Source organism: Mauremys reevesii, linkage group 11 (genome assembly GCF_016161935.1).
Source record: "Mauremys reevesii isolate NIE-2019 linkage group 11, ASM1616193v1, whole genome shotgun sequence".
In the NCBI taxonomy this organism is placed as follows: domain Eukaryota; kingdom Metazoa; phylum Chordata; order Testudines; family Geoemydidae; genus Mauremys; species Mauremys reevesii.
The window spans coordinates 67,856,948-67,879,795 of record NC_052633.1 but is presented as its reverse complement, the minus strand read 5'-3'; the positions used below and the strand labels follow the sequence as shown (position 1 = coordinate 67,879,795).

Sequence of the window (22,848 nt, the reverse complement as noted above, 5' to 3'; positions counted from 1 at the left end):
AAATTCACCATAGTATTTCACTATTCGTTTATTTCAAAAAGTGTGATGCCCTGCAACTAATGATATCAACTGGGAGCTTAAAAAAACAAAAACAAAAAAAAAACCACACAATCAGGAACTCTGCACACAAACAAATCCAAAGCAGGATGTTGGTATACAACTCAGCACGGCTCACATCTTCTATTCAAAACCATATATGCTGGATTTCATTAAACAGGACAAACTATTCAGTCATTTAAAACCAATAGTGTATTTTATCAGTAATAAGACTAAGAAGAGGGGAGAAATTTGAAATCAAAGCACTGCTGAAATAAACTGCTTAACTTAAGCTGATGAAAGTAAGGAAATTCAAAGGAAAGGGTTGCATCTTCTTCATAGACACTCCTCAGAGCTCTTAGGAGTTCTGGGGCAATACTTTTCAATTCTGTTCCATGTCCTAGACACAACAGGCTCAGCTAGAGATTCAGTCTGAAGGCTGCCACAGTGCGCTTCGCTGCCTGGAAGTTGGACCCTTTGAGGACAACTGACGCCTCATTTAAAAAAAAAAAAAAAAAAAGGAGAAAAACATTCTATTTAGAAACCATTTGAATTATGCTATATTGTGCCCCAATCCTGTGAATAATTAAGTCAGCAGCAAAAACCCCATTGGCATGAATGGGGCTAGGATCAGGTCCACGGTCTGCATTTTCTTTTGCGGGTTGCTTGTTTGTTTTTACCAAGAACATCTGAATTATTATGTTTCTTTATTTCTTCAGGTTCCCTCTGCTTCTTCCTTTAATTGAACCCAAACATACATTCCTAGCACAATTCAAAGGAGTTCAGAGAACGACACAGTTCACTACGCAGCTATCTTCACTGCAAATATAGGTGGCCAAAAAATGCCAGCAAAGATCACTATCGCACTGTGCTATTATCTGTAGTATGTTGTGCAAGAATAATTTAATGTGCCCTTTTCACATAAAGGACTTTCACAGAAATACACTGCACTGCAATTCTTCTGTCAAGCTAACTACCAACTCTCCGGGAGGTGGATTACCCACACCGACAGAAGAACTCCTCCAACTGGCGTAGGTAGCACCCACACTGAAGCATTGTAGCTGTACCAGTTTAGGTGTAGACATACCTTTTCACAAAGGCCAATGAGCAGCCATTGTGCAGTAACAATTTTTGGTTGATGCAGGCTAGATGTTGAACTGTCATCCTAGGAAGAATCCAGAGGATGGAGTGGCTGATAGAGGACTCAATAAATTAAAGGAGGGTAAATGTAAATAATGCAAATCAACATGGGTTTCTGGAAAACAGAGCCTGTCAGACTAACTTGATATCTTTTTTGATGCGATTACAAGTTTGGTTGATAAAAGGGAGAGTGTTGGCATGATATACTTCAACTTCTGTAAGGCATTTGACTTGGTACCACATGACATTTTAATTTGAAATCTAGAATGATATAAAATTAACATGCCACAAATTAAACGGATTAAAACCTGGCTAATTGGTAGGTCTCAAAATGTAATTGTAAATGGCCAATCATTTTTGAGATGGTGCATTTCCAGTGGGGTCCCACACGGATTGGTTCTTTTGTCCTACACTATTTAACAATTTTAGCAATGACCTAGAACAGGGATCGGCAACCTTTGGCACGTGGCCCGTCACGGAAATCTGCTGGCGGGTCAGGATGTTTGTTTACCTGCAGCATCTGCAGGAATGGCGAACCGTGGCCAGTGGGAGCTGCAATCAGCCGAACCTGCAGATGCTGCAGGGAAGCAAACCGTCCCCACCCACCAGAGGATTTCCCTGACAGGCCACGGGCCAAAGGCTGCCGATCCCTTACCTAGAAGAAAATATAAAATCATCTCTGATAAAGTTTGCAGATGACATAAAAATTGGGGGAGTGATAAATAACAAAGAGGACAGGTCACTGATTCAGAGGGATCCGGATCGCTTGGTAAACGGAGCGCAAGCAAACAAATTGTATATATTTGCATTTAGTCGTATTAAAACACATCTAGGAACAAAGACTGTAGGTCATCAGTACAGAATGGAGGACTCTATCCTGGAAAGCAGAGACTCTGAAAAATATTTGGGGGTTGTGGTAGTCCCATGCAATGGTCTTTTGTTCCAGTCTTCCTATGCTGTGTTTTAGACACCGGCTAGTTCATATGTAATTCTCTTTACATAGTATATAAGAATATAAAAGAGTGGTGATACTGGGTCAGACCAAAGGTCCATCTAGCCCAGTATCCTGTCTTCTGACAGTGGCCAATGCCAGGTGCCCCAGAGGGAATGAACAGAACAGGTCATCATCAAATGATCCATCCCGTCGCCCATTCCCAGCTTGTGGCAAACACAGGCTAGGGACACCATCCCTGCCCACCCTGGCTAATAGCCATTGATGGACCTATCCTCCAGGAACTTATCTAGTTCTTTTTTGAACCCTGTTATAGTCTTGGCGTTCACAACATCCTCTGACATGTAAATTATTAAATATGCAGTGTCTCTGTCCCCAAGGATGTTCATCTGTCACAGCCACAGGTTTGTGTAGTCACAGATTCCCACATCTACTAGCTGCCGCAGCATTAATGGCAATGCATGCTAGACGGTGGAGAAAGGAAGGCATTGGACAGAGTCCCCAAGTGCCTTTCTTCCTGGGGACATCCATCATATGTCCTTTTATAGAAGATTATCAGCCATCATGAATTGATTTAGAGGGTTTCTACACTTCACAAAGGCATGCAGCAGTTTGTTATCTCACTCGTAGAGAACAGACTAGCCGATTAAATGCTGTAAGATCAGTTTGGGTATTACTTACACTACTTTAGGCATGACACTTTGACTGAAGCCATACACTCCCTTCCCCCAGCCACCACTCTTTGCTACAACCTTCTGACATGGGTGGTGCTGTACTCTGGCTGGTGCCAAAGTGAAGGATTCCACAAACTATTGTGTAGACAAGGCCACACTTTGAAAAAAAAAAATGTATTAAACAGCTGAGGCCTGTGCACTCCAAGAGGGAACTTAAATCCTCTCTTTAAATAGATTTACTCTTGTTATGTCGTTGGCAGTTGGGAGTCATTGTTTTGAATTCTGAATTGGGCAGCCCTGTGAAAGCCACTTAGCCAGTGTGTGCTGATGTTTCCCCAATTATCAAATGGAAATACTGGGGGGACTGTCAGGCTTAGTTACAAGCAATACTGTGCGCAGGTCACAGCTATGAGTAAACTACACACACTTCCCTATGCTATTGGATCAGTTACTCTAATCCCTCCTAAGCTTGAGACCATCCTTTTTATTAATGAAATGTTAAGGAACAGCAATTCTGAATTTCTGTTTCCATATAGTCTCAGTCTTTGCTTTAAATAGACACTTCCAGACTTGGGGATGGAGCAAGAGGGAGAAAGAGACAGACACACTGTATATATGGCTTCTTCAACAGTGACCAAACACTTCCAGTCAAATCTCCAGATGGCTACTTGTGGCAGTGAAAAGTAACCTGCGGTTATTTAGAAGAGTCCCTGAATTTGATCAGGTATCAGAAGCACCCCCTGGTCTCCCTCACACATCTCATTATGTGCAAGTCGCACTAAGCAAAGGAACCTGAGCTCCTATGATCCCTCCAAGCAGCCAACAAGGAGGGAGGTGGTAATTCAAATACAGGGAGCCACAATACCACAATATATGGTATGCTATTGGGCAATATTTACAACGAGGTGGTACGCTGCGATGGTGCAGTCTGGTGAAGCAAACATCCAAATGCACATACCACTGCAAAAGGCCCTCCAGTCACCATCTCTAGCTGAAGGGCCTTTGTTTAATTAGCAGCTATATTCTAAAGGGATAGGTCAGTGGTTTGAGCCTTGGCCCGCTAAACCCAAGGTTGTGAGTTCAATCCTTGAGGGGGCCATTTAGGGGATCTGGGGCAAAAATCTGTCTAGGGATTGGTCCTGCTTTGAGCAGGGGGTTGGACTAGATGACCTCCTGAGGTCCCTTCCAAGCCTGATATTCTACTGTGAATGTCAACCATTAGTTTCCATAACAGTTAGTGACAAACACTGAATGTAGGCACTCCCTCAACAAGGAAATTTACATATTTCAAATGTGAAGTCATAAAGAATGTGAGACTATCTGGAGGTGCAATGACCTATTTACCTTTTCTGCCTCTCTCATCCCCATGAAATTCCTTGCTGGAAGTTGCGAGAACGCACATTCCAATGGTAAAGGGGGAAAAAAAGCTACTGTAACGTGTTAAAAAAAAAAATCTCTTACTCTGCATTTTAACTTAATGCTGAACTTGGCACATCTTATGTATCTACATAACCTGTATCAATTTCTAAAACCCCTACAAACAGCAAAAGTTTGACAATAAATCCAAGTTTACAGTATCTGTGAATTCCATCTTCAATAGTAAGATAACATGATAGATGAGGAACCACTTAGCAAGAAGGAAAAAGCATGCTATACCCTCACATAACAGTACATGTTCCCCATTAGTGACGATAGCGTGCACGTATCAGGATGTCTTTATAGTTTGAACTGGAAATGATATTCCACTGACTTTTTAGATAACTTCTTCATGCTAAGGGTGGAAAGAAGTTCAGCTTCCACCACAAATGCTCAGTGCCAGACCAAAACTTACTCAAAATTCAGTTGCACAAATACACTTTTTTTTTGTATATAAGGCATAAAAATGCAGCTTATTGGATAAGTGTGTAAAGTATGGAGAAGTGCTGCATTCTTGCACCCGTTGCCAGATCAAAAATTCTGTGAAAACAAACACTGAAATGGAGTTGGGAAAAACACTGAACTCTGGATCACCTGCAACTGGTATTCTAGGCTCTCCATAATGCCAAAGGACACAAATAATTGCAGAGTGAATCATGGTGAATTCACTCAAGGCTCTGGGTCTCCATAGGAGTTTTTTATCTCATTCTCATGAGAACTGAGCAAAGTCCTCTAGTTATCCACAACAGAAGCACCATAAATTTCTCATACAGGCTGGCCAATGCGTTTCAACCATGATTTGGGGGAAACCTATCCTTGCTCTCTGAGACTCGCCCCAACAAGGAAGCTAACTAGTGCAAATTGTAATGGTAACATTTACTCACTTAGAGAACCAACTTGTTACACAAAGGCCAAATAGGCCTTGGACAGTGGTGACTGATTGCTATGTAGAGTTCCATGTCCTACCACCCATTCCTATCCCCCAAATGACATCACTACAAATGGTAGCAAATTCTGACACAGAAAGCTCATTCAGCCATTGTATCCCCTCTTCAGCTATTAAGTATAATATACACTGACATGTATTATAAAAACAGTTAATAATGTAAAACTCACATTAGCTGTTGTTCTATGCAAGAGTGAAAGAATACTGGCAGCTTATAGGCATATTTTACAATAAAATCAAGTAGTATATTTCAAATATATACAGCACAAATTCATTAATTCCTGTTAACAATAAGACAACTATTGGAGATGACCAAATCCCCCAAGTAAATGAACAAGCTACACAAACAATCCAAGTTATCTCATTGCAGAATGTAACCCAGTATTCAATTTGGGAAAAAGCTTAGTTGTGATTTAAAATACAAAATATTAGTAAACGTGTTTGTTAAAGTAATGAAGTCTTAGTACCCTGGGTCCTTGACTACAGCATCAGCTACAAAATCTTGATTGAGAAATGGGGTGAGAACAGTGGGTTTAGTAGGACTATGATGAAGTCTGCAGAACAAGTGAGAATGAACAAGACTCTACTACGTAACTGTTTAAAGGAAGTTCCTTACAAATAAGACAATATGACTTGCCAGACTGAAGCAGTATTAGACTCTAATCACTTTTCCCCAAGCAGATCTTACCTTGTAATTGCTGGAATTTACCCAAGATGTGGCAAGTCCATCAACCATTTTATCCAACATAGTCTGATCCTGTTCAAGATCAGCAGACTTCTGTTTATCTGAGAAATAATCTATCAATTCTTGGCCAACCTGAAGTCTCTTTCCAACGTCTTTCTGAAGCACCTGCGCTAAGCAATACTCCATACTGGGCTCCATGGTGTGCTAGAAATACAGCACCGGCGAGAATAAAGCTAGAGGGCAGTAGGTCTGAAAACCCCCACTATAAATGTATCCTGTAGGTCGCCTCTTTGTTCGATGAAGGTTACTGAGGGCCTGGGTTTCAAAGATGCAATTCTGGGAATGGCAACAATGCACCATGTGTGTCTGAAGAGCAGCTGGTAGGATATTAAAAGTCCAATTTAAATAACTAGTAATAGATAAAGCTGCGAGTGGTGCAGCAATGTTGTATTATTGGGTCTGGAATATTTCCTAGTTCAGCAGTCCATTCTGCAAGAAATGAAATAAGACAGCATTTTAGGTTAAACAAATAAAATATGAAGAAAATCAAAAGCATGTCACAAAATAGGTTATTCATCTGAGGGACATAAAGATGTAATAAAGTGGATACAAATGGTATAACTAGGATTTTTTTTAAACAGACAGCATTAGGTAGGTTAGGAATAAGACCTTAGGTTATATTTCAAAAAAGGCAGTTCTCCATCAGTCCCCTGAGAAGCAGCTTTAGTGACAGATCCAACAAATTTGGGTCTCAAATAAGGGCTGATGAGAATTCAGTGTATTCTGTCTGTCCTCAACGGTAGAGCGATGATCCCACGATATGGGCCATCAGTCAATGAGAAACCGTGTCTGTTTTAAGAAATGAGCACAGAAAGAAATCTGGATCTCATTTGACTGCTAACTTTCAACCATCATTGCCGTCAGAATCTGTATCATACTTTAGGCCCTGTCTAAAATACAGGTCAAACAGCAGGAGCCAGAACCACAGACAGCTAGCTTTTGTTAAGAAGATGCAAACATTGTTTCCAGGGATCAAACTATGATGAGCCACATTACAGCATAGTTTTGTAAACTGGCTAACACCATTTAGCCCTCAATATGCTGGCCTGGGAAATAGCATTATCCCCTTACTAACATAATGTTTAAAATGGGGTGTCGCTAATACTGTTTGAGATATCCTGTAAGCGGGGCCATAAAGAAAACTCAGGGGCCAAACTCTGCTCTCACTGGGGATTTATAGCAGCATAATCCATGGCATAACTCTGGATTCTCACCTCTGTAACAGAGCAGAGTGTGCCCTTAAATGTTCCTTTTCAGCAGGGCTTTTCTGCATCTTAACACAAGCTGGTGAAGTATGTCAAGGAACCTCCAGGCTAAGGCTGCTGACTGGAAATCTTGCTTTACAAGCAGCTGCAGCCTCTCTCTGCCACTCCCCCTCCATAACTAAATGAATCATCTCCACTAGCCCAGGGAGCAAGAACACTCCCCCCACCACCATCCCTGCCCGTTAGCTTCGGTCTCCCACATGCTGCTGTTAATGGCGGAAGCCAGCATCACTACGTACAATTTCCCTGAGGTGCTCTCTTTACAGGTGCCACTTTTCTTTAAAAATCGGAGGCAGGTAAGAATCTGGGATTTTTTTATTTTTTTTTACTTGCTAATAATAACATCCAAACTTAGAAGCCTGCCCTACTTTCTGCACTAGCCCAAGGAAAGCAGGTCAGACTCAGTGCAAGGGAAGGGGGAACCGGAGAGGCTGCAAAGTAGAAATCTTAACTGGAATGAACCTATAGGCACAAGTTCACCCAACTCAAAAGCACCTAATTGCTATTGGTTTGAACAACAAGACCTTGGCAGTCAGTTTATTACTTCTGAAGAGCTGATGGCAGGTGACATACAAAAAAGCTTAACTTGGAAAACAAGAATAGGCCTTACACAGCAGTCTATTTTTCAGATCATTATTCCAGTTCCTCTGTCTCTGCCTAATTTACTAGCTGCCCAATAAAAGATATTACCTCAGCCACCCTGTCTCTCTAATATCCTGGGACCAATACAGCTACGAGCCCCCATACTTCTTACAAGCAGACTTCAAACAGACCTGCTAGACATAATCCAGTGCCTTATGTGCTATGGAGCCTTTCCACGTCTGAGGACTCCCAGCCCCATTTAACCACAGCCAGACCAGAGCTGGGTGTCCCTGCCTCCTGCACTCATCTGTGTTGCTCTTAAGTGATGGGAGAGCAGAGTCCTTCCCCAGAAAAAAAAAAAAAAACCTAGCCCAGAATGGCAGTGAACAGCACTTTTTAAAACCATTGTATTGCTGTTTGGGGTCTCAACCCAGTCCCCACTGGACAAGTGTCTGCCAAAACCTACCCGTTGTGGGCAAAAGGTCCAAGACTGAAAAGGTGACAGGGCCTGAACTCCCCCTCTGCCCCCTTTTAAAGATGGCCCCTGCAGATCAGTGCTGAAGTGAGGCACTTCACACTGTTGTGGTCTGTGCAGTACTGTCAGTCTCTAAGGGCTTAAGCAGGGTTTTTAATCCAGCACCATTCACAAGCAATAAGCATCCATCCCAACATCCCTTGGACTGGCCCTAAACTTGCACCATTTCAAATGAAGAGTTGATAAGCCATTATGATTTTGCAAGGCTCTGATCTGCCCACTTGCTCAGTGCAGGTGCAGGAGCAGGATTTTATAACGTCCCATAAGAATTAATATATGATTTGATTTCATCCTGTCAGCCACCCTTTTTGAATAGCAGAAAGGAATGACAGACCAGAACAATCCTTATGACTGATTATGGTCACCTTTTTGTTTTAGGATAAGTTATCATGTCTACTATGGTTTCCTATATGTATTACAAATTAGGCATGCTAGTTAAAATATACATTTCTTTGTTTTACAGTTTATTAAGTAAGAGACAGGAACTTGTATTGTATCATGTTAAGGAAATGAGGGGAATGCTGAGGGCTTGAAGCCCCAATATGAATCGTTTTAGTTATAAGATTTAGCAAGGCTTGATTTACAATGTATTCTGCTAAATATACAATATTGCTGTCTGTATACCTTTGCAGGTTTCTGTAAGAGATTGTTTGTGTGAATGAGGAATGCATGCATCAGGAAAAGATAAGGTGTGAAGGCCATCACAAATGTCCAGATGGTCGAGAAGAAGTGAAAGACTTGGAAAGACAAGGACACAATCAGAAAACATCCATTGTATCCCATGTATCAGAGGGGTAGCCGTGTTAGTCTGGTTCTGTAGAAGCAAAGAATCCTGTGGCACCTTATAGACTAACAGATGTTTTGTAGCATGAGCTTTCGTGGGTGAACACCCACTTCTTCGGATGCAAGCAGTGGAAATTTCCAGGGCCAGGTGTGTATATATAAGCAAGCAAGAAGCAAGCTAGAGATAACGAGGTTAGATCAATCAGGGAGGATGGGGCCCTGTTCCAGCAGCTGAGGTGTGAAAACCAAGGGAGGAGAAACTGGTTCTGTAATTGGCAAGCCATTCACATGTATCCCATGCTAAACACTTAGCAGCACTGAGGACCTCAGAGGTGAGGCAGGCACCCCCGAAGGCAAGACAACAAATAGGAGATAACGATGGGAAGCACAACAATAACCATCAAATGATAACACCACTTAATGATCAGAGGGGTAGCCCCCTTAGTCTGGATCTGTAAAAAGCAACAAAGAGTCCTGTGGCACCTTAAAGACTAACAGATGTATTGGAGCATAAGCTTTCGTGGGTGAATGACCACTTCCTCAGAGGCATGTAATGGAAATTTACAGAGGCAGGTATAAATATGCAGGCAAGAATCAGTCTGGAGATAAGGAGGTTAATTTAATCAGGGAGGATGAGGCCCTCTTCTAGCAGTTGAGGTATGAACATCAAGGGAGGAGAAACTGGTAGCTGGCTAGCCATTCACAGTCTTTGTTTCATTTCTTTCACAGCTTCAGTTCATTTGCAAATTTGACACAGTCAGATCAGGATTAAACAAAGACTGTGAATGGCTAGACAACTACAACAGCAGTTTCTCCTCCCTGGTGTTCACACCTCAACTGATAGAAGAGGGCCTCATCCTCCCTGATTGAACTAACCTCCTTATCTCCAGACTGATTCTTGCCTGCATACTTATACCTGCCTCTGTAAATTTCCATTACATGCGTCTGACGAAGTGGGCATTCACCCACGAAAGCTTATGCTCCGATACATCTGTTAGTCTTTAAGGTGCCACAGGACTCTTTGTTGCTTCTTACCACTTAAGGACTAATGAGTACAGGATGACATTGCAAAATGCATGGACTTAAATGGGAATTTACAACTATAAAGCTGGGGTGTTTTGCTATGGAACTCTGGTTCAGCCCTGCAAAGCCTCAGAGCATTGGATTGTGACCGACAAGAGCCCAGCTCCACACTCATACTCAATGTAACTGGCCATTAGATTGACTCGAGCCACAACAGAACGGTAACTATAACTGGGGGTGGGGTGTGTGTGTGTCTAAGAAGCATATCCTAACTGTTGTATTTTCAATACATGCTGTGTATTTACCTTCCTCTATAAAGATCCTGTGTGCTTTGTATGGGCATAACACAGGTTTTTTTCAATGGGAGATAACTATGATGGTGACAGAAAATACTAATATTTTAAAGGGTTGGAGAGTATATTTTGCACTAGTAAGTTTAACATAATTCTGCCTTGCACAACTGTGTTTAAGTCTGTGTAGTCACTGATTTCATACACCTAGAGATGATAGAATATCAGGGTTGGAAGGGACCTCAGGAGATCATCTAGTCCTACCCCCTGCTCAAAGCAGGGCCAATCCCCAGACAGATTTTTACCTCAGTTCCCTAAATGGCCCCCTCAAGGATTGACCTCACAACCCTGGGTTTAGCAGGCCAGTGCTCAAACCACTGAGCTATCCCGCACCCCTTGACCACTGAAAGCCCCATGTAACAGTTTCAGGTTAAAAGGAGAGAATCACAGGAGTAAAATGAAGACCAAAACACAGACTGCAACCAAAATGCAAAATCCCCTCGCAGAAGTCTGAAACTAAGGTTTCGCTACCTCACAACAAAGCTCTTTGGAGGTCTCCCCATATCTTCAGTAAGACTGCCAGCACAGGAAGGCTATCTAAGGCTGCTAGCCACAGTCCCTCTTTGTCTGGACAGTTCTGGGCAAGGCTTTTCAATTTGGTTCACTGCATTTGTGACCTTCCTTTTTGGATTTTTTTTTTTTTCGCACTTATTTAGCTTGCACAAAAACTGATTTTTATCTGGGCATTAGGCCCAGTTTTGATTTCAGCTTTCAAACCTTGACTAGTGTCTCAGATACTGTAATGGGAAATTGAATAGAACTGTCTTATTTTCAAAGCCCTTTTTTAAAGGAGGTATTAGTTCCAAACTTAAGGACAGCCAGACCTCCCTCATAGTCTTAAATCTCGACCTCTAGACTCTCCCATTATCATCTTTACAATGAGGATATTTACCTACCCTCTTCCCCACACGTGTGGGGCAGCCAGTTCACAGCTTAAAGCACTCTGAGTTCCTCCAATGAAAGGCACTAGATTATCAAGCAAAGGTAATTTTCAATTGTGATAGCTCAGCCCAGTTATATAAATTGGAATGAAAAGCCCTCTTCAGGTCTGTCTACATGGGGAAATTTATCAGAATAGCTATCACAGAATACAATCATCTGAATTAGCTCTTACTGTGGACACTATTCCAAAAAATGTGATTTTATTCCAAAATAATTACTCCAGTCTAGAAATGCACTAATTATTCTAGAATCAAGTGGCCTATTCTGGAATAGTGTCCACACAGGGAAAATGACTGGAAAACTTTTGACCTGAAAAGCTTTTCTGGGCAACTTCCCATGTACACGAGCCCTTAAAGCTTGTTAAGATGCAAACTACCCATTTCAAATGAGTATTAGCTGGCCATGTAACCAAGGGCTTCAAAATGTTAACCTGCATCATATGTAGTAGTGTTGTAGCTGTGTTGGTCCCAGGATATTAGAGAGACAAGGTAGGTTTCTCTTACCAACAGAAGCTGGTCCAGTAAAGGATATTACCTCACCCACTTTGTCTCATTAATAACTTGCACATTTTCAGTTGTTAAACTAACTTGATTAAGGTAACAACTGAAAAACATCAAGCCAAGACCCAGATGTTTTAAGCTAATTCATTTAAAACTAACAGTTTTTCTAGGAATGGCTTCTTTTTAAGTCAGGATGAGATTGTCTCACACTTCCTGTGTTTTAGAGAATGAACGTGCGTACAAGTCAAATCACATTGCAAGGGATCGCACACCCCACAGCCTGTGTAGCTGAGCTCACTGCGCACACAAGGGCTCCGTGCATCCCTCCCACCCCTGTCTATTTCAGGGACTCCCTACAACTCTCTCCCAATGTCAAACTGGCAGGCTGTCTGTATACTCCCCATATCTCCCCTGCTCCCATGCCACGATCTCCCATTCCCCCACACCAGTGGCGGTGTGCACCCTCATTCCCACTTCCCCGATTCCTCCCTTCATCCCACCATGACAGGGGCTCTGTGTGCCTCCATACCCTCATTCTTGGGGCCTCCAGGCTCCCCCACCCATGAAGGTTCTGTGGCCCCACTCTCTCCCATGTACCAGGTCCCCCCAAACTCTTCCCCCACCTAAGGTTCTGTGTCCCCCGCTCATGTCTCCTTGCCCCACCACTGCAGGGTTCCCTATTCTCCCCACCATGCCAAGGCTTTATTCCCCATCATCCCCCCAAACCACATAAGCGTCCCCCCTTGTGTACAATATGCCAGGGGCTCTGTTCCCCCACCCCATTGCCCTCTCAACAGCAGCATCCCCCACTCTCCACACCATGCTAGGGGTTCTGTTTCTCACCCTTCCCCTACTTTCCCAATCTCTCCACCATAACAGCAGCCCTGTTCTCCGCCCTGACACCTGTCCCCCACCCCCCATTCTCCCCACCATGACAAGAGCCTGTATGTGTCTCCTCCCCCCTCCAAAGTACATTTCATCACCCCAGATTGGAATAGAGGGTAGGCAGATGGTGCCATCTTTTCCCTCACCTGGAATAGGTTTTGAAATGGCAGGACTTTAGGAAGGAACTAAGCCTTCTCTCTCCTTTCCCTCTGGCTGCCCTTGCTGACTGAGCATCTGCCTCACAGGGAAAATAATTGTGTGTGTCTTCTATCATGCAGGGTTGTCAACATGTTTAATGCTATTGAGAGGATGGGCAGAGGTATTACGTGCAAGATGTTTAATTGGTGCCATCAACATATGCCAGCAAGCTCCACATGTCCCCGACTTTCTCTCTGGATGTTCTGTTCCGATTGTCCCCCAAATCAGTAAGCTTCTGGCCATCAATGGCTACTTCAGTCCCTGAAATTTTGGAATTCATCAGCTGCAGGGTTCAAAACTTAACACATTACACAGAGACAAACAGAAATACCACTGAGTAAGGCCTCATGAGTTTGGCCAATACTACAATCTACTCGTGGATGCAAGTCAGTGACCCACAAGAGGAGAAGGCATGTGTTATACATGAGGACAAGGTCTTTGTATATACCAGAACAGAAAAAAAAGTTGTATAAATGCAAGATTAAAACCCTAGTAAAGACAAAGCACTAGGCAAAGAAAAGAGCCCAGGGTTTACTTTAACCAGCTAACAAACGTTAAAACTACACCTGCTCTGTCTGCTCTAGGATTTTCACACTTATCAGAGAATGTGTTTAAAAAAATACCCTTTTCCCAGTGTAAACGTGGCTAAATAGTGAGCTGGGATGCTGGAGTAACAAAGTCCCCCCTGGGAAAACCAAATCGCAGGTAGGCAAAGATGAACCTTGTAGACAAGGAAGCACATGGCAGCTTGGTCAAAAATTCCACTCCTGCAGAGAGCACCTTGGAGTTCGGCTGAGGCTTGGTCTTCACTACCAACTTACGTCAGCATAACTACGTCACTCAGGGGTGTGGAAAATCCCCGTGAGCAATGCAGTTATACAAACCTAACCCCCACTATAGACAGCGCTATGTCAAGGGAAGGGCTTCTCCCATCGACACAGCTACCGCCTCTGAGGGAGGCGGAGTACCCATGCCGATAGGAGAAGCTCTCCCATCAGCATGGGTAGCGCCTTCAACAAGTTCTACAACGGCGCAGGAAGACGGACTAGACTGAATTTGATCTAGGCAAGCAGTCTGATTGGATGATCCAAAAGATTTAGGAAACTACTATTCTGCAAAAATGAAGCCCCACTTTGTTTACGTAAATGCTCAGTCACCGTCCCCACCCCACCCCCTCGGCCCACTCCACCCCCTCTAAATTTTCCACCCAAGTCATCTAGCAACGAACCACAAGCTTCAAATTAGTTATGAAGGTTTTGGTCCAAAACTGGATTTAGAAAAAGAGAAAGTAAAACCAGCTAACTATGGAGAGCACAGTCTAACTCGAACCCAGTAATCGACATCTAATCGCTGCACCTTGGCCCATCGACAACACTGAAAAGTCTGGACAGTCCATAGCAAAGCAATATGCACAGTTCACATTGAATTGGTGCAAACGGTTAAGTAAATATTTATAATGGTTTTGTGAAAACATGAGAAAAATCAGTAAAAATGCAGAACTGGACATGGTAGAGGATTTTAACATTTTGCTGTGCTTAAAAAAAAATCCCCTCTCACCTGTGGCAAGTACAAAGCTTTTCTTGGAAAGTGAAATTCTGATGAATTTACTAGCTTATACCTTTTAAGCTTTCACTTTAAAATTATGTTTCTAGCCCTTGTGATTAGGAAAGAAACCCTCTGAATGTGACAGATGCAGTGCTGTCTTCCTGTCAATATATGAAAATTAACCTGGAATAAGGTAGGGTGTGTGGATTTAAAGCAGATTAACTATTCCAGACTAACTCTGTGTGAATGCTCTGTCTCTTGGAAGTGGATTAACTAATTTGGAATAAAGCACTTTGAAGTAAGAGCATGGAATTTAATCAGGACTAGATATTCCAGACTAACTCCCTGCATAGACATGCCCTTATAATCTTCAGACAAACTGCTGCTGCTCACAGCTTCCCAGATCAGGAGTTTCACCACTGCTACTCAGAACCCCTGGGCTGCAGTGAGACTGACAAAGTCAGTCAGTTTCACACTGCTGTGACTCATGAAAGTTGTGAGTAACAGCACATGCACTGGAGTTGTCGTCCCTGGGCCTCGTTGGTGACCCTCCTGAATGCATCTCTGTAGGTGCCTCTGGCTGGTAAATTCAGCTTTATGGTCAACTTTCAAGCCCTGATGCTGCTTATTCAGTACAATTTTAATTTCTTGGGAGTTGCTGGCAAACAGACCAACCCACCAAAACAGCACAGCAGTCGTATTAAATAACGCAGTGGCATAGTTACACAAACAGGGCTCCTTCTCTACATTTCTTATAATGTAGTTGCAGGCAAATTTCAAATTAAAGATTAGCTCAAGGCACATCAATCATGCCTTTGAACCCTGACTTTCCACAAGAGTGAAGAGCTCCTCTTAAAGAAGTTTCCACTTTCAAACAACAGGCAGTGATGTTTGTTTTCAAGTATAAAAGCCTACAAAAGAATCACTATCTCTAACACCCCCTGCCAAAAGGAATGAATAGGTCTCAGGATCGGGTTTAATAACTAGGCTCTCTCAAACCAATGGTTCATGTCCCAGCAGGGACAACACATCATCCTTCAGAAATGAACTGAGTACTGTGCAGAAGACATGGCCTTTCTGAGAACAAAGAAAGGATCTCATGGCTCTTTCTGAAAGAGGAAGGGACTTGCCTCAGCATCTTTGGCCAAAATTGCCTCTTCTCCCTCAACTGCTGCAAGTCCCCTGGTCAGTTGGCAACCCTTTATTCCAGAGATGGCTGCATATCAGAGCTGTACGGAGCTTGTAAAGCATTTTGGGATGCAAGGAACTCAATAAGATGTAACACTTCTCAGGGCTTGTCTACACTGGCACTTTACAGCGCTGCAACTTTCTTGCTCAGGGGCGTGAAAAAACACACCCTTGAGCACTGCAATTTTCAGCTCTGTAACGTTCCAGTATGGACGGTGCACCAGCGCTGAGAGCTACGCCCCTCGTGGAGGTGGGGTTTTTAGAGCGCTGGAAGAGCTCTCTGCCAGAGCTGTGCCGTGACTACACAAGCCACATTAAAGGCTTTAATGTTCCAGTGTAGACCAGCCCTCACTTAGGCAAAACATTACTATTTTATCTAACCGTAAAGCTTTCTCAATGACTTGTGCGAACACTAAGGGTATGTCTTCACTACTGGACGAATTGGCAGGCAGCGATCGATCCAGCGGGGATTGATTTATCGTGTCTAGTCTAGACGCGATAATTCGATCCCCGAGCCCACTCCTGTACTCCAGCTCGGCCAGAGGGGCAGGCGGAGTCAACGGGGGAGCGGCAGCAGTCGACTCACCACGGTGAAGACACGACGGTAAGTCGATCTAAGTACGTTGACTTCAGCTATGTTATTCACGTAACTGAAGTTGCGGAACTTAGATCGATCCTCCCTGCCCCAGTGTAGACCAGGCCTAAGAGATAACCAAGGTGGCAACGTAAACATCAAATGCCCTAGCTGAAGGAGAAACTTCATCTTACTGGAGAGATGAAGGTGGCAGGGGGTTACAAAAATGGCAGCTATGCAAGTATCTTGTTAAGGAAACTTGCTCTCAGCTCTTGTTGATCTAGCTTCCATGTGTAGGCAGTAAGGTTCCTTGAACTGTTCAGGTACATTTTTGACAATTACAATTAAATAGTGTATGCTTCTGATTTAAGTGTTACTGCTTGTTTCCCAAAACCTAAAGCCTAGGAATCTCATTCTAAAAGGGACATCAACTTAAAAAACATTTTACCTACAGGTGTAGCAAGTACCAATCAACTGCTACAACTGCAGGATTACTCTTTTTCCAATTTACTGTGTCTCTTCGACAGCACTTTGTGTACAGTCTGTTCCCATTTCCCCTATATAGTTATTTATTGATGGGGTCTAAATTAGCTGTTAGTACTCAAGAAAGAGATCTTTGAGTTATGGTGGATAGTGCAGCAGCCATCAAAAAAGCTAACAAAAGGACAGGAACCATTAGGAAAGGGATAGATAATAAGACAGAAAATATCATACTGCCTCTATATAAATCCATGGTACCCCCCACATCTTGAATACTACATGCAGATCTGATCACCCCATCTCAAAAAAAGATATATTGGAATTGGAAAAGGTACAGAAAATGGCAAGAAAAATGACTAGGGGTATGAAATAGCTTCCATATGAGGAGAGATTAATAAAACTTGGACTTTTCAGCTTGGAAAGGAGACAACTACACGGGGATATGATAGAGGTCTATAAAATCATGACTGGTGTGGAAAAAGTAAATAAGGATGTGTTATTTACTTCTTCTCATAACACAAGAACTAGGGATCACCAAATGAAATTAATAGGCGGCAGGTTTAAAACAAACAAAAGGAAGTATTTCATCACACAATGCACAGTCAACCTATGGAACTCTTTGCCAGAAGATGTTGGGAAGGCCAAGACTATAAGAGGGATCAAAAAAGAATTAGATAAATTCATAGAGGATAGGTCCATCCATGGCTATTAGCCAGGACAGGCAGGGATGGTGTCCCTAGCCTCTGTTTGCCACAATCTGGGAATGGGCGACGGGATGGATCACTTGATGATTAGCTGTTCTGTTCATTCCCTCTGGGGCACCTGGCATTGGCCACTGTCGGAAGACAGGATACTGGGCTAGATGGACCATTGGTCTGACCCAGTGTGACCATTCTTATGTTCTTATCTGATGCGTGTGCCTCTTTCAACAGCAACAGGGCAGCAACCAGTCTTTTAATAAGAAATGTGAATGTAAAACTGTAAAGATAGACAGCAAGACTCAGGAACCAGAGTGATACCCAAAACTACTTAACTTGTCTGAAGTTTACTGAACTTCAAGCTTATAGTGCCTCTAAGTTTCTCTCTATGTCATGGGGAAATTTCACACACAAGTTTCCTACTATTAATACTAGTTCATCTCCAACAGCGCTAGCATGCTGAGAGCCCCAGCTTGGATGGGCCATCGGCTTTTTAAGCACAGTGCTTATTAAACCAGAGACCCTCTGCTTAAAATACAGAGTGCCGTCAGTGGTCTGTCTACACAGTGCACTAGCAATACTGTTGACATTAGAGAAGCTGAGCTGGATTTAACTGTGGAAATTGCAAGATTTCCCTAGCTTTAAGCCACCAGTTCAGACTGTTACACTCCCAGACTGGAGTTGTATTAAAGTGACAGCTTGTACAAGCCCCATTGCTGCTGAATCCTTTCAGAACACATCAAACTCCGATGTGGCAGCCAGAGTTGTCCCCTTTGACCCAGTTAGGGGACCTTCAATACTTAAACGGACAGGACGAAGGTGAATAATAACCCTGACATTCCCTTATGAGTGCACCGTCCGCCTCAATGCAAACCCCATAGTATAGAGGCTAAGATCAGCGTAGCACAATTTATACTGGCACAACTTACCAAGGTTTGAAACAGGGTAAGCTTTAACCAGTATGAATTGTTGCTTCTGTTTTAACCATGTCTGCACTAGGGATTTCCATTGGTGCAGCTATAGCAGTGGCTAAACACCCAGCATAGAAAATGCCATAGGTTCTTATAGGGCACAAATCATCATACTTACGCAATAATGGAATTGCGGCAAATTTTAAGATTTAAATTTGAGTTTAAGACTCAAAGTTGCTAACTGGCATTGCGCTAGTGACTGAAAACTGGAGTAAAAGCAACTGTCCAAACATTAAGAAGAAAACCAGGCACGGTGGATAAAAATGAACTAGTTAAAAAAACAAACAAACAACAACAACAACAACTGGATTTTTCTTTTAAATTGGATTTTATTTAAAGTAAATATAGTGTTTTTTTTTAAAAATAAACCTATTTAAAAATTAAATTTGAAACTGACATACCTATGCCAAGGCCTAAATTTATAATCTATTAATCACAGAATCATAGAAATGTAAGGCTGGAAGGGACCTCTATAGTCCAGTCCCCTGTACTGAGGCAGGACTATATATTATTTACCAGCGTTTCTCAAATGCAGCCACCAGGGGCTTCTCTTGTGGCCACAGCCTCCTGGGCTGTGATGGGGGGAAAGAGGGCAAAGTAGCAACACATCCCCCTCCCTGTTGCGCCTGGATGCACTGCCTTGGTGTTGGTTGCTGGGGCTACCAGCAGGGATTGGGCCCTGCCCCCCTCTGAAGTCACGTGGGGCACAATGCTCTAGGAGCAAGCAGCCAGTGGGGCTCAGGCTTTGGGCTTCAGCCCTGGGGTGGCGGGGCGGCAGGCTCCGACATGAGGCTTCAGGCTCCAGCCCCAGGCCCTGGCCACATGGCTTCAGGCTCCGTCCCTGGGACCCGTCCTCCAGCTGAAGGCTTCAGACTCTGGCAGCAGGGCTTCAGGCTCCAGCCTCCCTGCCACCTCCCCTGACCCTCCATCCAGGGCTTAATTTGTCCCCAGGTTTGCCAGGGCTGAGTAAGTCTGCTGTGAAAAGTGATACTTGTAGGTTTGTTAATATCACTCTTCACAACAGACTCACAAGCTATCCATAAATAAATTGCAATGATGTGGACATGTATGTGTGCATATTTATTTGGTTTTCCTAAAGCTAATGAAGTATTTTAGGTTTTCCTAAAGCTAATGAAGTGTGAGAACAGCCCCCAGCAAGAGCTGGTGGCCCATTCGGAGGCCATTAAGAAATTTGTCCTGAGATCCCCTGATTTAGACCATCCCTGACAGGTGTTTGTCTAACCTGCTCTGAAAAACCTCCAATGATAGAGATTCCACAACCTCCCTAGGCAATTTATTCTAGTGCTTAACTACCCTTATAGTTAGGAAGTTTTTCCTAACGTCTAACCAAATCTCACTTGCTGAAATTTAAGCCCATTGCTTCTTGTCCTGCCCTCAGAGCACAAAGAGAACAAAATTTATCACCTCCTCTTTATAACAACCTTTTATGACTTGAAGACAAGTATGTCATCCCTCAGTCTTCTCTTCTCCAGACTAAACAAACCCAATTTTTTTTTCAATCTTTCCTTGTAGGCCATGTTTTCTAGACCCTTAATAATTTTTGTTGCTCTCCTCTGGGACTTTCTCCAATTTTCCACATCTTTTCTGAAATGTGGTGCCCAGAACTAGACACAGTACTCCAACTGAAGCCTTAAAATTGTTGAGTATAGCAAAAGAACTACTTCTCGTGTCTTGCTTACGACCCTCCTGCTAATATATCCCAAAATGAGGTTTGTTTTTTTTAAACAGTATTTCATTGTTCACTCATATTTAGTTTGCTATAGCCCACGGATCCTTTTCTGCAGAACTCTGTCCTAAGCAGTAATTTCCTATTTAATATTTGTGGAATTGATTATTCTTTCCCAAGTGTAGTATTTTACATTTGTCTTTACTGAATTTCATCCTCTTTATTTCACACCATTTCTCCAGTTTTCCACCATCACTGGATCCTCCACAGCACTTGCAGCCCATCCCAGCTTGGTATCGTCCGCAAACTTTATAAGCGTACTCTCCATTATCCATATCATTGATGAAGATATTGAATAGAACCAGTCCCAGGACAGACCCCTGGAGGACCTCATATGCCCATCTAAATTAAATACAAAAAAAAATATTAAGCAACACATGGCTGCTGAAGTTTTAAAGAAAGTCAAACCTCTGACCTGGTGGACGTCAATGGCTAAGCACCTAGAACAGGAGCGGGCAAACTATGGCCCACGGGCCAGATCCAGCCCCTCAGGGATTTGGATCCTGCCTGTGGGTCTGCCCCCCATGGTGCCATGGGCCCAGAGCCGCTCTCAGAAGCAGCCAGCACCACATCCCTGAGGCCCCCAGGCAGGGGGCAGAGGGCTCCGTGCGTTGTCCTTGCCTCCAGGCACCGCCCCGCCCCCAGCTCCCATTGGCTAGGAATGAGGAACTGCAACCAATGGGAGCTTCAGGGGAGGTACCTGGAGGTGCAGCAAGGGCAGCACACGCTGAGCCCTCCACCTCCCCCCGCCTCGCCCCGTCCCCCAGGGGCTGCAGCACTTCCTGGAGCGGCACGGGACCAGGGACAGGGCAGGCATGCAGGGAGCCTGCTCTGGCCCCGGTGTGTGCTGCTGCCACCCTGGAGCCGCTTTAGATAAGCGGTGCCGGCCCAGAGCCCAAACCCCTCCTGCATCCCGCCCCCCAACTCCCTGCCCTAAGCACCCTGCCTGCACCTCACACCCCTCCTGCACCCAACTCCCTCCTCTGAGCCCCCTTATACACCCCACACCCCTCCTCCCCTCCCGCCCTGAGCCCCCTCCCACAGTCTGCACCCCTCCTGCAAACCTGCCGAACCCCCTCATATACCCTGCACTCCTGCTCTGCCCCAACCCCTTGCCCTGAGCCCCTTCCTGCACACCGCACCCCCTCCCACACTCCGCACTCCCTCCCACACCCCAACCCCCTGCCCCGCATACAATTTCCCCACCCAGATGTGGCCCTCGGCCCAAAAAGTTTGCCCACCTCTGACCTAGAACCAGAGTTTGCTGAAGTGCTAAATCAGCTTATGACAGCACTAGCTTCTTCTGCACATGCAGAGAAAATATTTTCTTCATTCCAGTTTATTCAACTAGATCAGTTCAACGACTAGTTCATTCAAAGTTAAGAAACTGACTAAGAGTTTAGAAAAAAAAAGCAGGAAAGCTTGTTCTCTTCCAATTTATGAATAAAAATGAAATGAGAGGATGAGATCCATTATTTCTAAAATCTTGAAGGATATGGTGAACAGAAGTGATCAGCTGAATTAACTAGCTACAGATAATACTCCCTTTGTTTAACAGATCAGTTAGTTTTAAATGCAAGACATGTTTTGATAAACTGTAGCTTTCTTATGTATCCAGAACAATTAAGTTAGTTTTAATTAAAAAAAATGTTTTGTGAATTTTAATTCAATTTGAATTTCCATCCAAAGAGAGCTTGGCACAAATTATAAGTAAAAAATTTGTCATTTAGTAAAATAAATGCATCATTCACCATTTTCTATCATCAAAAAAAATAAGAATCCATATAATTGCTTACACAAGTGTGTATAGATAGTGTATCCTCCTCATTAGCAAGAAGCAACAAATTTAGAGTAAAGGCTATATTTACTTGCAAAACAACATGTTTTAATGGTTGCCAACCAATGAGAATCAACCTTTCTTTATGAAAATAACTGAAGTACAAATGCAAAATACAATTAAAATTATTTAAATCAAGATTTTCTGCTTGCTGATTTAAATCATGATTAAAATCAGTAATTTTAATTGCTTTGATTTAAAATCAATCCACCCTGAAACTCTGTTTTAAATATACCTAATATTTCTCCAATATAACCCCTTTAGATTATTAAAACTGAAGTTATCTTGAAGGCCGATTCTGGACTAAACTAATAATACTTATCTCAAATTCTTTAGCATACTGGTATCCAAGCTGCAGTACATGGACCACCAGTGCTTTGAGGAGACTCGCAGTTGGGTCATACATCACTGGCTCTCCTCTTTTCCTGATCACATTAAAATAAATTAAGATACACTGAATATTTTCCCTTGTAAGCAAATTGCTACAGTTGCCAAGGGAGGTCAGTAGATCACCAGTGGGAGAAGTGGCCCACACAGTCATCAGTGGGAAGGGAGGTAGTCCACACCAGGAAAGTTTGAGAACCTCACCCCTATTAGCTATCTGTAACTGCAGTAGCAGCTAGAGTCCCTGAAGCAAGATCATGACCCTAAGCAAGATGTATCTGGAGCAGAGACTGTCTCTAAGTATATAATCCAAAAAGATAAGAGACAAAAGGTGGGAGAAAAGTAGTATCCCCATTTTACAGATGGGGAACCAAAGCACAGAGATTCAGTGACTTGCCCAAAGTCAAATCTGAGGTCTTTGGCAGTGCTGGGAACTGAAGCCTGTTCTGCTG

The 22,848-nt window shown here is 43.3% G+C and overlaps 1 protein-coding gene across 9 annotated transcripts in view; it reads right to left on the bottom strand.

The window, feature by feature from the left end:
* Window positions 1-22,848, bottom strand: part of CLASP1 (cytoplasmic linker associated protein 1) — a 261,914-nt gene that overhangs the window by 230,198 nt on the left and 8,868 nt on the right. For all 9 annotated transcript variants that reach the window (XM_039493734.1, XM_039493735.1, XM_039493738.1 and 6 more), the window contains exon 2: window positions 5,853-6,338. In XM_039493734.1, coding sequence (XP_039349668.1) covers window positions 5,853-6,047 — 195 coding nt within the window. In that variant the 5' untranslated portion in view covers window positions 6,048-6,338. The remainder of the gene's footprint in view (window positions 1-5,852; window positions 6,339-22,848) is intronic.